Source organism: Odocoileus virginianus, chromosome X (genome assembly GCF_023699985.2).
Source record: "Odocoileus virginianus isolate 20LAN1187 ecotype Illinois chromosome X, Ovbor_1.2, whole genome shotgun sequence".
NCBI classification, from domain to species: Eukaryota; Metazoa; Chordata; class Mammalia; order Artiodactyla; family Cervidae; genus Odocoileus; species Odocoileus virginianus.
Genome location: NC_069708.1, coordinates 53,951,826 through 53,972,568, shown reverse-complemented (window position 1 = coordinate 53,972,568; position 20,743 = coordinate 53,951,826). Strand labels below are relative to the sequence as shown.

Here is a 20,743-nt window from a genome sequence, read left to right as displayed (position 1 = left end):
TATATGTGTTTTTTTTTATTGAGTTGTAAGAGTTCTTTATGCCTTCTAGGTACAATTCCCTTATCAGATATGCAATCTATAAGTATTTTTGTTTCTTTTTCTTTTTTTTCTATGTATATAAAAATAAAAAATTATATAATAAAACTTATTTCTGTGTATATAAAAATTATTTCTATGTCTTTTCATTTCTTGATGGTATTGTTTGTAACACATAGTTTTAATTTTTCAGAGATTTCCATTTATCTGTTTTTCCTTTGTTGCTTGTACTTTTGACATCATATCTAAGATGTTTTGCCTAAACCAAAGTAACAAAGATTTACTCCTATATTTTATACTAGGAGTTATATTGTTTTAGCTCTTACACTTATGTCTTTGACCCATTTTTAGTTCATTTTTGTATATGATATGAAGTGTAGGGGTCTAAATGCATCCTTTTGTTTGTGCCTATTTAGATTCCCCTATACAATACATTGAGAAGACTATTATTTTCTTCACTGAATGGTCTTGACATTCTTTTTATTAATTTATTTTTAATTGAAGGATTATTGCTTTACAGAATTTTGTTGTTTTCTGCCAAATATCAACATGAATCAGCCATAGGTATACACATGTCCCCTCCTACTTGAACTTCCCTCCCATCTTGCTCCCCATCCCACCCCTCTAGATTGTTACAGTGTCCCTGATTGAGTTCCCTGAGTCATACAGCAAATTCCCTTTGGCTCTCTACTTTACATATGGTAATGTAAGTTTCCATGTTACTCTCTCCATACATCTCACCCTCTCCTTCCTCCCCTCCTCCCACCCGTGTCCATAAGTCTGTTCTCTATATCTGTTTCTCCAATGCTCCCCTGAAAATAAATTCATCCATATCATCATTTAGATTCCACATATGTGCGTTAACATATAATATTTATCTTTCTCTTTTTGACTTACTTCACTCTGTATAATAGGCTCTAGGTTCATTCACCTAATTAGAACTGATTCAAATGTGTTCCTTTTTATGGCTGAGTAATAAATATTCCATTCTATATATGTACCACAGCTTGTTTATCCATTCATCATTTGATGGACATCTAGGTTGCTTCCATCTTCTAGCTATTGTAAATAGTGCTGCCATTAGGGCACATATATCTTTTTCAAGTTTTGTTTCCTCAGGGTATACACCTACTATTGGGATTGCTGGGTCATACTGTGGTTTTATTCCTAGTTTTTTAAGGAATCTCCATACCGTCTTTCATAGTACTGTATCAATTTACATCCCCAGCAACAGTGGAAGAGGGTTTCCTTTTCTCCACATTCTCTCCAGCATTTATTGTTTGTAGACTTTTTGATGATGGCCATTCTGACTTGTGTGAGGTGATATCTCATTGTACTTTTGATTTGCATTTCTCTAATAATGAGAAATGTTGAGCATCTTTTCATGTGTTTGTTAGCCATCTGTATGTCTTCTTTGGAGAAATGTATACCTAGGTCTTTCCCCCACTTTTTGATTGGGTTGTTTGTTTTTCTGGTATTGAGTTGTATGAGCTGCTTGCATATTTTGGAAATTAATCCTTTGTCAGTTGTTTCATTTTCTCCCTTTTTGGAGGTTGCCTTTTCACCTTGTTTATAGTTTCCTTTGCTGTGCAGAAACTTTTAAGTTTAATTAGGATCCACTTGTTTATTTTTGTTTTTATTTCCATTACTCTAGGAGGTGGGTCATAGAGGATCTTGCTTTGATTAATGTCATTGAGTGTTCTGCCTATGTTTTCTTCTAAGAGTTTTATGGTTTCTGGTCTTACACTTAGGTCTTTAATCCATTTTGAGTTTATCTTTGTGCATGGTGTTAGGAAGTGTTCCAATTTCATTCTTTTACACATAGCTGTCCAGTTTTCCCATCACCACTTATTGAAGAGGCTATCTTTTCCCCATTGTATATTCTTGCCTCCTTTGTCAAAAATAAGGTACCCATTGGTGTGTGAGTTTATTTCTGGGCTCTCTATCGTGTTCCATTGGTTATATTTCTGTTTTTGTGTCAGTACCATGCTGTCTTGATGACTGTAGCTTTGTAGTATAGTCTGAAATCAGGAAAGTTGATTCCTCCAGCTCCATTCTTCTTTCTCAAGACTGCTTTGGCTATTTGGGGTCTTTTGTTTTTCCATATGAACTGTGAAATTTTTTGTTCTGGTTCTTTGAAAAATGCCATTGGTAGTTTGATAGGGATCACACTGAATCTGTAGATTGCATTTGGTGGTATGGCCATTTTTACAGTATTGATTCTTCCAACCCAGGAATATGGGATATCTATCCATCTGTGTATGTCATCTTATATTTCTTTCATCAGTGTCTTATAATTTTCTGTATACAGTCATTTTGTCTCCTTAGGTAGGTTTATTCCTAGATATCTTATTATTATTTTTGTTGTTGTTGCAATAGTGAATAGTATTGGTTCCTTAATTTCTACTTGACACACTTGAAAATCAGTTGGCCAAAAGCTTATGTTCGGGACTGTCAATTCTGTCAGTTGATCTGTAGGTTATCCTTATGCCAGTACTAAGCTATCTTGATTATTGCGGTTTTGTAAGTTTTTTTTTTTTTTTTCCTAATTGGAAAGTATGTCAGTATTCCAACCTTCTTCTTTTTTAACAATATTTTGGCTATTCTGGGTCCATTACATTTTCAGAGGAATTTTAGAATCAGCTTGTCAATTCCTGCAAGAAAGGATCTGGGATCTTTCTAGGAATAATATTAAATCTGTATGTTGATTTGGGGAATATTCCCTTCTTAAAAATATTGGCTCTTCTGATTCATAAACCTGGAATATTTTTCTCTTTTGACATTAAAATTTTTCACTTTTTTTTTTTTTTGCAGTGTTCAGAATATTGGTTTTGTCCTTTTAGGGTTAAATTTAGTCCTAATGCTTTTCTTATTTTTGGTGCTATTTAAGTGGAATTATTTTCTTAATTCCCATTTTAGTTTATTCACTGGTAGTATATATAAATACTATTGGATTTTGTATGTTCATCTTATATCTTGCAATTTTGTTGAACTAGTTAATTCTAGTGTTAAAGTTATCTTAGTATTTTTATATAGAAAATAATATCATCTGCAAATAAAAAGAGATAGCTTAATTTTCCCTTCCAATCTATATGCCTTTTATAATTTTTCTTGTATAATTGCCTGTTTATAACCTCCAATGCATCATTGAGTGAAAGTAGTGAGAGCAGACATCTTTGTCATGTTCTTGATCTTACAGGGAAAGATTTTAGTATTTCACCATTACTTATGATGTTACTTCTAGATTTTCTTATGGAAGTCCTTTATCATATAGAGGAATTTCCCTTTTATCCCTGATTTTCTAAGTGTTTTTATCCCGAAAGTGTTAACCAGCAAAAAGGAGATCAAAAAATAGAACATAAGTTGGAATGGGTTAATTTTTTGAAAGACTTCAAGAAACAATTGGAATTATCCTAGGGTACAGTTGGGCATTTATAGAAAAGTTTTGGGATATATTGAAAAAGTATGAGAACATGAGGGATCTGGAGACAAAGTTTACAAATTAAGACTCATGATGATCACATTTTTTCTTTTAAATAAAAAGAGAGTACTGTTTATTTACTGAATTGATCTTTACGAGACTAAATTAGAATACATATTACCAAGTCTTTAACTTTTTATGTTGGTTAATTTTCACGGACAGTTATGTCTGGTGAACCAGTTGATACCTAGGAACCTAAAGAGGTTAAAACAAGGACATTTTAAAATGGGAAAACATTAACAATTACTTCTGTAGGAAAAATTGAGTAGCATTATGTAATTGGAGGGTGTAAGGAGATGCCTGGGTTCATGCTTTGTGGTGGCGGTGGACATGTGTTATAGGACAGCAGGATAAATAGTTTTCAATTCTAAAAGCTAGGAGAGAAGAGATGTCTAAGTGTAGCTTCAAAGAATTGTACCTATTAACCAGTGAAGAGAAATTATTAAGTCGTTAATGTGTTGCCTCCATGTAAATTATCTCTTCTTTGACAAAGACATGTGTGCTTGTGCTATACCACTCTCCCCTATGACCTTGTCTACCTGGCACACTTATGTTCCTTCTCCAAGCATCACTTCCTCCGGAAAATCTTCTCTGACTTCCTCAAGCAGAAGTAGTAACAGAAACAGTACCAATAACAATAAGCAACATGTACTAATGGCTGGTCCTGTGTCTGCTAATGGGCTAGGCATTTTACATGTATTACATATAATGCAAACAACAACCTTATGAAGTAAGTACTAATTTTCAACCTTATGAAGTAGATACTAAGTAGGTAAATGGAAGGTCACAGCCTTTAGGTAACTCAGCCAAAGTCAGATTAGTGAAACTGGGGCTCACAAGGCTGCACTGTCCTTCTTCAAAGTGCTTAATAAGCTAGATAATGTATGATACGCACCCTTCTATCATTCAGTAGAAACCTCCTATAATACAAAGCAGTAAATAACATTTTGTTTTCTCTCTCACTTAATATGACAAAATTACTCATTATTTTATAGTTCGTTGGGCACAATGTTTTCATCACCATTTTATAATTAAAAATATAGGAAACAGAACATGTACAACTAGATGTTGTCATTTATCTAAACCTAGAAGCCAAAATTAGATACATTACACTATTAGATGAAAGTTCATTAATATGAATATTCTGACACCTCCATGTTGTTTTTATTACTTGACATTTAGAGTTAGATACGGTGTCCTTCATGCTAAATATTTCAAGGAATTTAACCCCATTTCTTGTGTTGGTAATGTCTCTTTATCAGCAATCAACAGTTACTATTGTTCCTGATGGGAAAGCTTTTTTTTTTTGTCTGTGTGTGAAATATGGATTGTTTAGTCTGACTCCAATTGACTGCTTGTACAGGGAAAGTTACTTATCTCACTTTTCCCATATTTTACACTAAAGTAATGTTAGTTTTTTTCTTAAAATACCATAGAACTTCAATTAGCTATAGAAAAAGGAAGATGTAAGCATTAATGGGATTAAAAAAGTTATTTGGCATGGTTGTGAACAGAGAAGGTAGCCTTTTAGCTTCTACCACTCAATTCTAGTTGAAAATCTTTTAACAATGTATCACAGAAGCAGTAGAGTACAAGAATAATAGATAAAGTCAAATTTGTTAATGAAAAACAAACCAAAAACAAAAGATTGGCCTCCTGAAACATAAATTGGTGAACCTAATATCCATGCTAGAAAAATCCTAGAAATCAACTATTTAACTTTTGAAAAGACTTCTGCTTTCTCCAACCTCCTGCCCTCCCTTCTTGTCAGATAAACTTGCCAGTTGTTTCACAGAGAATGTAGAACAACAAGATGGCAATTTCCCACCATAAGATCTTATAAACTTACCTCTGCCTTCACCTATTATTTCTGCCTTCTGTCCGTTTCTACTTGAAAAATCAAAAAAGTTCCATGCATGACAAATCTTTCCATTTGAGCTCCAGAAATTTTTCTTCATCCATGTATTTCTTTAGGTGTCTTGCTCTGTAAATTAACCTTGTGTTTTCTTTTTCTTCAACTAGTTCCTTTTTTCTTGTTACTTGCCCTCAACTTAAAAAAAATTAATTTATTTATTGTAATTGAAAGCTAATTACTTTACAATATTGTAGTGGCTTTCGCCATACATCGACACGAGTCAGCCACGGGTGTACACATGTCTCCCATACTGAACCCCCCCTCCCTACCCCATCCCTCAGGGTCCTCCCAGTGCACTGGCCCTGGGCGCCCTGTCTCATGCATCAAACATGCATCGAGCCTGTTTCACATATGGAAATATACACGTTTCAATGCTAATCTCTCATATCATCCCACCCTTGCCTTCTTCCACAGAGTCCAAAAATTTGTTCTTTATCTCTGTCTCTTTTGCTGTCTCGCATATAGGGTCATCATTACCATCTCTCTAAGTTCCATATATATGTGTTAATATACTGTATTGGTGTTTTTCTTTCTGACTTATTTCACTCTGTATAATTGGCTCCAGTTTCATCCACCTCATTAGAACTGAGTCAAATGCATTCTTTTTAATAGCTGAATAATATTCCATGGGGTATATGTACCACAACTTTCTTATCCATTCATCTGCCAATGGACATCTAGCTTGCTTCCATGTCCTAGCTATTGTAAACAGTACTGCAGTGAACATTGGGTTACACGTGTCTCTTTCAGTTCTGGTCTCCTCGGTGTGTATGCCCAGCAGTGGGCTTGCTAGGTCGTATGACAGTTCTATTTCCAGTTTTCTAAGGAATCTCCACACTGTTTTCCATAGTGGCTGTACTAGTTTGCACTACCACCAACAGGAGGGTTCCTTTCTCTCCACACTCTCTCCAGAATTTATTGCTTGTAGACATTTGGATAGCAGCCATTCTGACCAGCATGAGATGGTACCTCATTGTGGTTTTGATTTGCATTTCTCTGATAATGAGTGATGTTGAGCATCTTTTCATGTGTTTGTTAGCCATCTGTATGTCTTCTTTGGAGAAATGTCTATTTAGTTCTTTGGCCCATTTTTTCAGGTCTCTCATACTTACTAAAGAAAAATATATTCTGGTATTATTTCCTCAAATCTATAAGCCCAGTCCAATCATGATAAAAATATCAAATTTGTTTAGAAAATTTCTGACCCCATTGTGTAAACTTAGACACACCCTCTCTTTCCTATCATAGTTAATTTGTGAGAGTTGTCACCACTCACTCACTGTTCTACTTCCTTACTTTCAATTTACTCTTCAGTTTATGTATATAGTCTGGTTCTAACCATGCTACTCCACTGATTCTGATTTTGGCAGTCTTCTCTTGGCTAACAGCCTTTCCTTGGCTACATATAAAGGACACTTTTTTAGCTTTTGACTCACTTAATTACCCAGTAGCATTTAACATAGTTGTCATTCTTGAAATATGCTATTCTCTTGGCTTCCCTCCTGGTTTTCCTTGTACTTCTCTTGTTACTTTTTTCCTCAGTCACTTTTGTAAACTTCTCTGAACCTGCCCATCTCTTAAATGTTGGTGTTCTTTAGGGGCTCTGTCCTGACCCACATTTTAATCTTGCCTCTATTCTTTGGTAATTCAGCTATTTCTGTGATATTAAATACCAACTCTATGCTTAAGACTACCAAATATATATCCCCAAGTGTCTTTCTTTAACTCCTATGAATATCACCAATTTCCCACTGAACATTCATGCTTAGATGTACTATAGGCAATTCAATCATTTCACAATCTGGCCCTTGCTTACCTCTCCAATGTAGACTCTCTCTTTTCCTCCTATCTAACACTGTATTGAACTCAGTCCAGTGAATGTACCATGCTCTCTCAGAACAATACTCTCTATCATGGTCTACGTTTCATCTTAGAGGTCACTTTCTCCAGAAAGTGTTCTTTTTCTCCTAACTGTGGATTTTTTTCTCTCCTCTTTTCTCTCAAAACACTCTGTGTTTCTCCTCTCATTATATTTAAGACAGTCGTTGTTGTTACCTGTTTGTTTTCTTCTACTAGACTGTAATCCTGAGGAAGGTAGATACCATTAACTATCATGTTTCTGTTCATATCCTGGTTGTAGGCACACGCTACATTCATCAGATGCATACATATGGATTTTAGGATCAACTCAGGCTAAAAAAGTCTGTTGTTTTCTTTTGACAGAGTTTTTACACTGATAAATCATATGAAAGCCTTGCCTATCAATTAAGTTCTCTCTCATGATGAGATATGCCAATATGAGCTAGTACAGTTAAATGGATTCATAAACAGTTGATCAATCAGATTAACGATCATGCAAACATGTAGAGAGGTTTATAGATGCAGTCTCCAAGTTTGTTTTCTATGTCCTATCTTATTCAGAATTTTTTATTATCTACTTCTTTAAAAGCAGAGAAAACCACCTTATGAAATATTCAGGTGATGTAAATCTGCTGCTGCTGCTAAGTCACTTCAGTCGCGTCTGACTCTGTGCGACCCAATAGACAGCAGCCCACCAGGTTCCCCCTTCCCTGGGATTCTCCAGGCAAGAACACTGGAGTGGGTTGCCATTTCCTTCTCCAAAGCATGAAAGTGAAAAGTGAAAGTGAAGTTGCTCAGTCGTATCCGACTCTTAGCGACCCCATGGACCGCAGCCCACCAGGCTCCTCCATCCATGGGATTTTCCAGGCAAGAGTACTGGAGTGGGGTACCATTGCCTTCTCTGGATGTAAAGCTAGGTGGGAGACTTATTTTAAAATGAATAATATCCTTATAGTTTGAATTGATCTTGATAATTTATGATATTAATAGATTAAAAGTTACATATTTTCATTTCATAGGGATTAATATAAAGCTACAATTTAGGATAAAAGTCATTTAATTTCATTTAACATTCAAGAAGAATGGACTTTATATCTACTATGTTCTAGTCACTGGTGCTGAGGATCCAAAAAAGAATAAACCATACTTCCTGCTCTTGACATGGCTATTGTCTAATGAGTATGTTGAATTTAGATCATGACATATAATAGTCTCATTACATTTTATATACTCTGTGTAGAGAATATTTTGTGCTATTCTGGGCATCATTTTTATAGTATATCTTGATATGAATTTTAAATATGTAAATTGTATTTACTCAGGATAGTTTAGATTATGCTTTTATGATAATCCCCAAGTGTCGGTGTTTTATAACAGATTATACCATGTTGACTGGGAGCTCTGTTCTACAGCTTCTCATTCTGGGACCCAGAGTGATGGAGCAACCATTATCTTAAAACCATTTACTGTGGCAGAGAGAAAGATAACTGTAGAAGCTATCATGTTGACAAATAAATGCTGTGGCCCAATAGAGTAAAGCACAAGTGTGAACAATGACCTTTGGTCATAAATAATTGACCAGAACCAGTCACATGCCTCACCAATCATGATGGATGCAGGAAGCTCAATCCTATTATATGCCTGAAGGCATATATAGATTTTTCCCATTATATATGGGATCATATTTGTTTTTCATACATCTTACAGATCTACCCATATCTATGCATAGCTGTCTACCTCAGTCTCTTCAATAGTATTTCATAGTATGGATAGAGCATACTTGATCCAACAATTCCTGTATGGAAAAGTATTTATTGCCAGATTTTCACCATTACGACACATCCTGCATTGACCATCCTTTTACATGTATATATTTCTGTGCCTATGTATTTGGGTTTCTGTAGTATAGAATCCTAGAAAAATAATTCCTGAGCACTTTAAATTTTGCCAAGTACTGCTAATTTGCCTTCTAAAATGCTATACCAATTTATAATCCATAAGCAGTGCATGAAAGTATACATTCCACTTCGGGAAGTATTTTGACACATTTGTATTGAAGGAAGAAAGAGTTGGAGAATGAAGGATATAGAAACTATCTAGCCATGAGTAAAGGTTGAAGACTTTTTTCTCTAGACGGCTTGTGAATCTTTCCATCCACTATTAGGTTTGCTCATTGGACCAACCCTGGGAAAGATTTATCCCTTTCGCCTGTGACATTTCTGGTTATATCGTAATGGTTAGAACTCAACTACATGTCCAGTCATAAGGAGGACTGGGAAATGAAGACTCTGTTTTGGAGGACTGTGTGCCAAGCCAAAATCTGTGATTTTTATAATTACTACAGAAAGAAGAAATGATAGTTTGAGAGATAGTCAGTTTCTATCATGCCCCTAGACCTCTAGAGTTGCTTATAACCAATTTTTTCCTCTTTATTTGCTTCTCTTTTGACCCTCTTTTTCTTTTCTGCTATCTCTTAGACGTTCCTCCTCCATAATTCCTCTTACTTCTTGTTTCCCTTTCTTTATCAATAGTCAACTTTTTGTGTCTCCATTACCCTCATTTGATTAGCCTCTGCTTCTCTATTTTATCTATCTCTCAATTTCTCCTCTGTGTGTATTTTTTCTCTTTCCATCTGTTTCTCTAGCTGTCTCTGTCTTCCTACTTCTGTATTTCTGGCTTCCTTGGTTTCAGTCTCCATGTCTCTTTGTTTTGACTTCAATTTGTAACTATTAAAAGTAATAGTAGAATGGGCTGACATGCCATACAGTTGTTTTCATATAATAGGAAGGAGTTAAGGGCATGGGGGATAGGGCATCAAATGATTTCTTGATTGGTTGATGGCTGGACTATATAACTATGGAAGTTTTCCAAATTTGAGTCAAATTGAGAACCAACTTTTCCTTCTGAGTAGGTAGAATCTAATTTAAATTATTGTATCTTTGTTTCCTGATGGAAAATATAAGACCTCAGGGCCATCTCTGTATGAATACCAGACTTCATTGCAGATGACTGTAGAATTAGAAGATATAAGAGATTGAGATGAATGTGTGTTAGAACTGCCTTTGAAAGTTAATTATCTTTATATATAATCTGTGATATATATGTGGATTGTGTTTGTGTTTGTAATTTCTAATTTGTTTGAGATTATATCAACATATATATGACTGGCTGGTCCAAATGACTGGAAGACATCATAAATAACAAAATTGTCTCTCACAAGATTGTATTAAGAAATGATATAATCAAATATTCTCTGCAACCTAGCTGATATATCTAGTTGACTCTTTCAATTGTGTCAAAATATATTCATAAGTTAAACGTGTTTTGGCTTCTAGAGTCAAGAGAACATCATACAGATATTTTAAAAAATTAACATGAACCAGGATTCTGACATGCCTAGTACTTTTTAAAGGAGGAAGAAAGTAAAGTGGAGAAGGTAATTTACAAACTATACTTGAAAATCTTTTGAGCATGACATTGTTATTACAGTTATCTGTCAAAGCATTTAGTTCAATTACATTTTTGGAAACTCTCTTGTCAAGATGGCCCTACTCGTATTAAGATTTGGTACTCAAAGGAGAGGAATACTAATACCTTCATTAGCCATTGTGCCAGTGTCTTCAGGTTTCAGAATTGCTCATTTGGCCTTTTAGAATTTTTACATACTGAACACAGGGAATCAGTAAATACAAATCCCTCAGGGGGATATGAACTTTAGGAATGAGGATCACTGCATATTTATAGCCACAGTAAGAGGAAGACCCTTTTTGGGGGAAGAAAAGTAATTTCAAAATAATTGAATAGCAGCATAATTGCCATCATATAAAATACACATGCTTCTGCACACTTTCTTCACACAACAGTAAGTTGGTTGTAAAAATCACCAAGAGGAAAAAGTTTTAATGTAATAAACATAAATTTCAGTATAAGATTTTCAGGGGGTAACCTGAGCAGCCTCTGACACTTTTAGTGTGTAAACACATGTGTGGAGACGTATATTGGGAATCCAGTGGTCACATTTCTTGATCAGTTACTGTATTTCAGGTTATTTGCTGTTGCAGATGAACATTGCTATGAGACTGATTGCAATGGCCTTTCTTTTTGACTGTTTGAATTGATTGTTTGGCAGATTTTGCCTTTCAGTGGCAAATCTGAATCACCTACTGAACATGGTACCAAAAACTCTTCTTACTTTATATTCCCTTAGCACTTAACATATACAGGTTGTTCTTTACTGTCTTGTACTTGGCTAAGCACTCTAGTATACATGCATATTAAACAGTAAGAAATTATGTTTTATAATCCTACACATGGTTTATGAGTCCTATAGTATCTTATTACCAGGGCAAATATAGTTTACTAGTGGTTAACAGCTTGGACTTTGTAACCGTAAAGAACTAAAATTAAATCCTTTCTTCCTTAATTTACTATTGTTGTGGCCTTCGATAAGTCACAAGTGTCAGTTTTCTGAAAAGTAAAATGAAGATAATAATAGTTCACAAGGTCATTAATAGGTTACAGTTCAGTGCATTGTCTGGCACACAGAAAATGCTCAATAAGTTATTATCATAAAATGTAATAGTTATTCATCAAAGTTTGTTGAATTAATAAATGCTTCTGCAGAAATAGGATTGGCAAGTATACAGAGTAAAAAACTCAATACATTATTTTTCTAATCCCCACTGACTTGAATTGACAAGACAGGGTGTATATGGAACAATTTTGTGGTTAACATATTCAATTCCAATGATGACTTTGCTAGTCAAAGTCAAGAATTAAGCATTTTGTTTCATAGATAATAGGAAGGGGTCAATTAAGCAAGAAAATAGAAGTATCTTTTGTCAGCTATTTTCTACTCTTAATATCTCTGAATAACAGATATGAAATATAGTTCTTTGGGTGAAAATTGTAACTACAGGGTAAAGTAATGTTTTTTAAAGTCTTTTTCAAATAATCTTTAATTTTATCATCATTGATGAAATATTAAAATCCATAATATGATATTCTATGTTGGCAAATTATAGCCCTTACAAACTGTCAACTTTTAGATAGAAATAGTAAAGATACAGTCATGAATAAGAGGGGTTGAGGGTAGGGAGAACACGGAAGACTCATAATATCTATAACCAACAAGGTTGAGTTGGTGAGTGAGTGAATACAGTAGGAGGAACTAAATCAGAGATGAACCAATATCCAGTGTTCTTATAAAAGTCACTGGGGGTGTGATAGAAGTTCTAAATAAAATTGAGACAGGATAAGAGACCTGGAATGTGCTTGTGGTTCAGGGAAAATTTGAATAATGAGCCTTCTTTTGAAAGCACAGAGTGTACATAATCTTTTGAGCTGGAAATTGGACAGTTGTTATAAAAGAAAGAATTGTGTGGAGCTTATAATGGCATTTTCACAGTCTTGGTATAGGCTCTCTCCCAAAAGCAGACCCAAAGACAAAAATTAATTTATTAGAGTTTCTCAGGCAGCACAGTGGTAAAGAATGTGCCTGCCAATGCAGGAGATGCTGGTTTGATCCCTGGGTTGGGACAATCCCCTAGAGTAGGAAATGGCAACCCACTCCAGTATTCTTGCCTAAGAAATCCAGTGGACAGTGGAACCTGGCAGGGTACAGTCCATGGGGTTGCAAAGAATCGAAAGTGACTGAGCAGACAGTTTATTTGGGAGGTGATCTCAGCAAGTACTGAAAGGGAATGGCAAGGTCAGAGTAGAAAGGAGGAAAATCAGAGTGTTAATGAGTAGTTTGCCACTTAAACCTACTGGAACATTCCAAGAGGTGAGAAAGCTGGGCTATTTATTCACCAACTCCTATCATTGAATGGGAATCACTCATGGTGCATTAACAACTTGGAACTTCCAGTCAGCCTTCTATGCTATTCAAGCTACTTTTGCAGATAGAGAAGCACCTCTGGCAAAGACACATAGGAATACTTCTATGCAGATGACTTTTGGGAGGGCCAAGAGGATATAAGTATGGTACCAAGAGAGTCTGCTACAGCAGAAGATGGGCCCATCTCAGATTTGAATAATTGCTTATTAGATAATGGACTCTGGCTCAGTGGTAAGTAATCCACCTGCCAATGTAGGAGTTCTGGGTTCGGTCCCTGGCTTGGGAAGATGCCCTGGAGGAGGAAATGGCAACCCACTCCAGTATTCTTGCCTGGGAAATCCCATGGACAGAGGAAACTGTCAGGTTTTCGTCCACAGGGTCTGAAAAGAGTCAGATACGACTTAGTAACTAAAACAACAACAACAATATATTAAATAAGATATATTCTATTTCAAATAAATGGGTAACTTGGGGGGGGGGACACTGAAAGCTACAATTTATTTGTATTATTGAACCCTTGATATGATGTATTCTACATTGATATTCTCCTTTAGTTTATTAAAATATTTACTGATAACCTATCATGTATCAAGCTCTATGATAGATGCTGAGAATATAACAGTTAATGACTAAGTGACTGCCCTCATAGCTTACATTCTAGTGGTCAAGGAGTGGGTAAACACAACCAAGCTAATAAATGTAACTGATTTACTAAGTTTCAACTCATTGAAATATAAACATGAAATGGTACAATTTTTTCCTAATAATTGCTACTTCAAGTGCTGTACTGTACTTCCTTTTGCCCGTAGGAGTCAGGGAAAGTAGTAAACATTTCAGTCTAATGCTATCATTCATCACATGTTTTCTGAGTTTCATTCTGGTTTTAAAGTCTTTATCTTAGTCCAAGATTCTGTCTGATTCAAATATTGTGTCATCCTTTTTTTTTTCCAAACAGATGAGACGTGTGGCTCTCATGGCTAGGAATTTGGTGTGTGCATGGTAGGTTTTCATGCATTACCCCTTTCCACCTCTTTTCTCTGTACTTTTTCCTTTGGTGTTTCATTGGAGAGATGTGACTGGAGAAAAGAGAGGGGGAAAATGCTTTGATTGCTTGTGCCTTTCTCCTTGGTTGGTCATAAACAACTCTTCTAGCTGTCTATGTGTGTGGCATAAATAGGTAGTAGTTACTACAGGCTAATGAGATTCTCCTCCAAGCGTCTCCTCTGGATGTTGGAAATCCCTGGCAAGATTTGATTTCCCTCAGAGTTGCAACTGGTGGCATCATACTTTCCTCTCAATTGTACTCATTTTGCCCCATGTTCCAAAGCCTATGACAAGAATCATCTATGTACCCAGTCTTATGTAGATCTTTGGTAATATGTCAAATCCAACTGGGAAAGACTGAGGGCAGGAGAAGGGCGTGACAGAGAATGAGATGGTTGGATGGCATCATCAAATCAATGGGCATGAGTTTGAGAAAAACCAGGAGATAGTGAAGGACAGGGACAGAAACTTGGTGTGTGTTCAAGATGAGTAGGGATTAGTTTTGGCCCCTTGGTCATCTGGAAATCACGAACACACCATCTTGCCCCAGGGCTCTTTATTCCTCCTTCAGTGGTACAAGGGAAGTCCAGCATGTCAACTGGACATTCTTTGTTATCAAAGAAAGCCTTATCAAGCAAAGTCTCTTTGTTATCAAAAGACCTCCTCTTCCTTCTGAGGACTCTGTTTATTGATGGAGTTGGGAGGCAGTATGATAAGGAACTCAGTTCAGTGCAGTTCAGTCTCTCAGTCGTGACCAACTCTTTGCAACCCCATGAATCGCAGCACGCCAGGCCTACCTGCCCATCACAAACTCCCGGAGTTTACTCAAACTCATGCCCATCAAGTCGATGATGCCATCCAGCCATCTGATCCTCTGTCGTCCCCTTCTCCTCCTGCCCCCAATCCCTCCCAGCACCAGGGTCTTTTCCAATGAGTCAACTCTTCGCATGAGGTGGCCAAAGTATTGGAGTTTCAGCTTCAGCATCAGTCCTACCAATGAACACCCAGGACTTATCTCCTTCAGGATAGACTGGTTGGATCTCCTTGCAGTCCAAGGGACTCTCAAGAGTCTTCTCCAACACCACAGTTCAAAAGCATCAATTTTTCGGCGCTCAGCTTTCTTCACAGTCCAACTCTCACATCCATACATGACCACTGGAAAAACCATAGCCTTGACCAGATGGACCTTTGTTGGCAAAGTAATGTCTCTGCTTTTTAATATGCTATCTAGGGTGATCATAACTTTCCTTCCAAGGAGTAAGCGCCTTTTAATTTCATGGCTGCAGTCACCATCTGCAGTGATTTTGGAGCCCCCAAAAACAAAGTCTGACACTGTTTCCACTGTTTCCCCATCTATTTCCCATGAGGTGATGGGACCAGATGCCATGATCATAGTTTTCTGAATGTTAAGCTTTAAGCTAACTTTTTCACTCTCCTCATTCACTTTCATCAAGCGACTTTTTAGTTCCTCTTCACTTTCTGCCATAAGGGTGGTGTCATCTGCATATCTGAGATTATTGATATTTCTCCCAGAAATCTTGATTCCAGCTTGTGCTTCTTCCAGTCCAGCATTTCTCATGATGTACTCTGCTCTATAAATTAAATAAGCATGGTAACAATATACAGCCTTGACGTACTCCTTTTCCTATTTGGAACCAGTCTGTTGTTCCATGTCCAGTTCTAACTGTTGCTTCCTGACCTGCATACAGGTTTCTCAAGAGGGAGGTCAGGTGGCCTCGTATTCTCATCTCCTTCAGAATATTCCACATTTTATTGTGGTCCACACAGTTGAACGCTTTGGCATAGTTAATAAAGCAGAAATAGATATTTTTCTGGAACTCTCTTGCTTTTTCGATGATCCAGTGTATGTTGGCAATTTGATCTTTGGTTCCTCTGCCTTTCTAAAACCAACTTGAATATCTGGAAGTTCTTGGTTCACGTATTGCTGAAGCCTGGCTTGGAGAATTTTGAGCATTGCCTTACTAGCATGTGAGATGGGTGCAATTGTGCAGTAGTTTGAGCATTCTTTGGGATTGCCTTTCTTAGGGATTGGAATGAAAACTGACTGTGGGCAGGAATCCCTTAGAAGAAATGGAGTAGCCATCATAGTCAGCAAGAGAGTCCGAAATGCAGTACTTGGATGCAATCTTAAAAATGACAGAATGATCTCTGTTTGTTTCCAAGGCAAACCGTTCAATATCATGGTAATCCAACCCTATGCCCCAACCAGTAACACTGAAGAAGCTGAAGTTGAAAAGTTCTATGAAGACCTACAAGACCTTTTAGAACTAACACCCAAAAAAGATGTCCTTTTCATTATAGGGGACTGGAATGCAAAAGCAGGAAGTCAAGAAACACCTGGAATAACAGGCAAATTTGGCCTTGGAGTACAGAATGAAGCAGGGCAAAGGCTAATAGAGTTTTGCCAAGAGAACGCACTGGTCATAGCAAACACCCTCTTCCAACAACACAAGAGAAGACTCTACACATGGACATCACCAGATGGTCAACTCTGAAATCAGATTGATTATATTCTTTGGAGCCGAAGATGGAGAAGCTCTATACAGTCAGCAAAACAAGACCAGGAGCTGACTGTGGCTCAGATCATGAACTCCTTATTGCCAAATTCAGACTAAAATTGAAGAAAATAGGGAAAACCACTAGACCATTTAGGTATGACCTAAATCAAATCCCTTATGACTATACAGTGGAAATGAGAAATAGATATAAGGGACTAGATCTGATAGATAGAGTGCCTGATGAACTATGGATGGAGGTTCGTGACATTGTACAGGAGACATGGATCAAGACCACCCCCATGGAAATAAATGCAAAAAGGCAAAATGGTTGTTGGAGGAGGCCTTACAAATAACTGTGAAAAGAAGAGAAGCGAAAAGCAAAGGAGAAAAGGAAAGATATTCCCATTTGAATGCAGAGTTCCAAAGAATAGCCAGGAGAGATAAGAAAGCCTTCCTCAGCAATCAATGGAAAGAAATAGAGGAAAGCAACAGAATGGGAAAGACTAGAGATCTCTTCAAGAAAATTAGAGATATCAAGGGAACATTTCAGGCAAAGATGGGTTCGATAAAGGACAGAAATGTTATGGACCTAACAGAAGGAGCAGATATTAAGAAGAGGTGGCAAGAATACACAGAAGAACTGTACAGAAAAGATCTTTACAACCCAGATAATCACAATGATAAGGAACTAGCTGCCCTGAATAGCTGAACTGGTGGCCTCAGGCAACAAACTGGAATTTCCCTGAATTTAAGGTATCAGATGGATCTTTTTCAGTTAATTCTGGGAAAATGAGATACTACCCAGCTCTTGATATCATCTTTTTACTCTTTCATTCTGGACCAGATTCTACACTTCTAGGTACAAACCAATTATTGAGAAAAAAATCTTTATATAGAATTCTGGCTCTTTAAATATTATCCAGTGCCTGTTCTTGTCTTTCCACTCAAATTTGTTTACATTCATTATTTCAGGGATCACTTTGTTTTCACATTTATGGTTCCCTTTGCTGTTTTTCTATCTTGGATTTATAATGAGCCCAGTGCACCTCTTTGATGCTTATATTCTGATTTTTAAAGGATTCTAGATGAATTCTCATACAGGAACTGATTTACTGAAGTCTTAACACAATGGGATAAATACTTAAAAACATTTTTTCCACAAATGCCTACTGATCATGGTTCAGTCAATCCTATTCCCTTTCGCAGGGTCTTTAGCAATATCTCAGTTCAATTCCATACTTTTCTCAGTTATTTTTCATTTTGAAACAGTCTTATTCCAATTAAGATTCACAGCTGTTGATTCTATTTTATTATTATTTTTAAAATTATTTATTAATTTTTGGCTGTCTTCGTTGCTGCACGGATGTTTCTCTAGTTGTGGCGCAGCGATATTCCTCTTGGTTGTGGTGCAAGAGTTTCTCATTGTGTGTGGATTTCAGGTAATTGCGGCATGCAGGCTCAGTAGTTGTGGCTCCGGGCTCTAGAGCACATGGGCCTAGTTGCTCTGAGGCATGTGGGATCTTCCTGGAACAGAATGGAACCCTTTTCTCTAGCACTTGCAGGCTGATTCCCTACAACTGAGCCACCAGAGAAGCCCTGGTGCTGTAGATTTTAAAGCAGTGTCAAAGTTGAGTAAAAACTATTCCTATCATGTAGCTAAACACAATATTTGTAAGTGCTAATCAGTCTTATGAATAAAACAAGCAAGGAGGTAGGCTTGTGAGTGACAGAGTGAGACTTTAAGATTGGGTAGTCAGGAAAGGCCTGTTTGTGGGACTGAGACCTATAGGATGTTAAAGAATGTAAGTGAAGAGTGGGGAGGGGTATCTCAGCAGGAAGGACCTCACAATGCAAAGGTCACGAGGTGGAAATGACTAAGGCTTATTCCAGTGACAGATATAATGTCTATTGTGGCTGGAGCATAGCCAATGAGGAGCAATAAGATCAAAGAGGTGGCAGGACCCTTCCTGCAGGCCCATGAAATTCTAATGGAAGGAGTTCAGATTTTAACCTAAATCCAGTGGGAAATCATTGAAAAGTTCTAAAGCGGGAAACTTCGACAGATGCAATTGTGAACTTTTGTATTTTCTTCCATTTGCATAAATATAAAGCCAGAAATCACCAAAATGTCATTGTTTCTGTGATGTGCCTTTAAGACATGTGAAATTATAGCTGTTGCTTTGTTGAGGCCAAGATCTGTGATTCAAACTTCATAACCTTTTTTTGACTTTTCAGCTGCCAAGGAAAGTGAACGATGAAGCCACCATTTCTTTTGGCCCTTGTAGTTGGTTCTGTAGTCAGCACAAATTTGAAGATGGTGTCAAAGAGAAATTCTGGTAAGTTGACAGAATTCTGGTTGACAACTTCTCATGATGTGGTCAAAAGTATATGCTTTTTGTGAGCATCTAGAGAGCATCTGTGTCTTTAACTATGAATATCTTTAAACAGAATCACTTGTAATCCAGCTATGTTGGAAAGTAGCCAAAGTAAAAATGAGATTTTAGCCTACCACTGAGAAAATGTTGGGAAACCAGTGGAATTTTGTTCAATTTCAATGGAAGTATACTCTCAGTGGACAATAATTGATTCAGGGCCTTTTTAGGTTTGGTTACATTTGCTAGTGAATATACACCTAGAAGTGAACATTTGCAAATGAGAAGACAGGAAACCTTTCAAAATATATATTCTTTGCCTCCTAATTGCGTCTGCCACACTACAGTTTAAATGAAAGCTTTTGACAAATATCAGTGAGCTTTAGTTCCTCACATCTTCACACTTGCACCAAATCCCTAACAGGCAGAGGTTTAAAGCTTCTAAGTTTGGACATACTAGCTAATTGCCTGAAGAGGAATTTCTTGAGAAGAAATATCTTTCCTAGAATATGGTGATCTGGCAGGCAGCCATGATTGTACTGAGAGATTAGCTGTAGCCAGTAGATATCCCAATCAAATTTTAATCATTGTTTAATAACATTTGGATATATGTCTTTCAGCTTTGATTATACATTTTAGCTATCATTACAAACCATGCATGAGATTTTAAGAATTGATTTTTTGTCTGTAATCATTCCAGTAAGACAGTGAGGACTGTATTATTATGTGGAAACAAAAGACTATGACGGGGTTTTCTGCTGGCTTCTAATTCAGTTATATCCTAGAATTAAATGTATAGTCTTTACTTTCTCATTAAGTATAAAACCCAGGCAATAAATACATTCCTATTTTTCAAAGCAATAAATACAGGAGCTTGGAATTTGGTTAATACTTATTTTCTAATGTGAGAATACTTAATAATTCAAATTGCTAAAGAATAGTATTGTTCTTCAGTTGATAGTGTATTAAGTCTTCACAAAAGTGGTTCACAGGTAATACAATAGAGTAACGCTACTGAAGTCCAAAGGATTCTGAAATGGTAAAGGTAGAAGAATATATTGGCTTTTCCTTTCCTATTAAATACTTACATTTGTCTTTAACATGTATTTCTATATTGGGACTCTCTTTCAGCTGTATTTGTATGTAACATTTTACCTATAGTATCTTCAACTCGGCATATTTTATGTAACTGTCTTTCCTTGCCTTACTTTGAAGTCACATTTTCACTTTCAATATTGGCTCAGATTGATTATTGCTGAAATAAAATACTTGGAGATATTCCTTACTAACAATATAGCCTTTTGGACTGGATCCCATTTTCCTCACTTGGTTATGTCATAATGTCTGTAGCAGAGTCTGAAAGCAAATAATAATAATAATAGTTGAGAGTTTAAAAAGCCATCTATATTATGATAGCTTAGTTCAAGTAAAACCCTATATGAAAAACAAAAGTAAGTGGCTACCTGTGTATGCTGTCTTGTTTTCTTGATTTGCTTATTGCTTATGGGGAAGGATGCTGTTATAATATACATATATATATGTATACACACACACGTAGATATAGTTATCACTGATGTGCTGCTGCTGCTAGGTCGCTTCAGTCGTGTCCGACTCTGTGCAACCCCATAGATGGCAGCCCACCAGGCTCCCCCATCCCTGGGATTCTCCAGGCAAGAA

General features: G+C 36.6%; 1 protein-coding gene across 2 annotated transcripts in view; it reads left to right on the top strand.

Moving 5' to 3' along the window:
- The window catches only part of IL1RAPL2 (interleukin 1 receptor accessory protein like 2), a 1,257,588-nt gene that overhangs the window by 73,612 nt on the left and 1,163,233 nt on the right, over positions 1 to 20,743 (top strand). Inside the window, exon 2 of one of the 2 annotated variants that reach the window (XM_070461797.1) lies at positions 18,930 to 19,030. In XM_070461797.1, the coding sequence (XP_070317898.1) occupies positions 18,949 to 19,030 (82 nt within the window). In that variant the 5' untranslated portion in view covers positions 18,930 to 18,948. Of the gene's footprint in view, positions 1 to 18,929; positions 19,031 to 20,743 lie in introns of those variants that run through there. The other variant, XM_070461798.1, reaches the window with a different exon arrangement.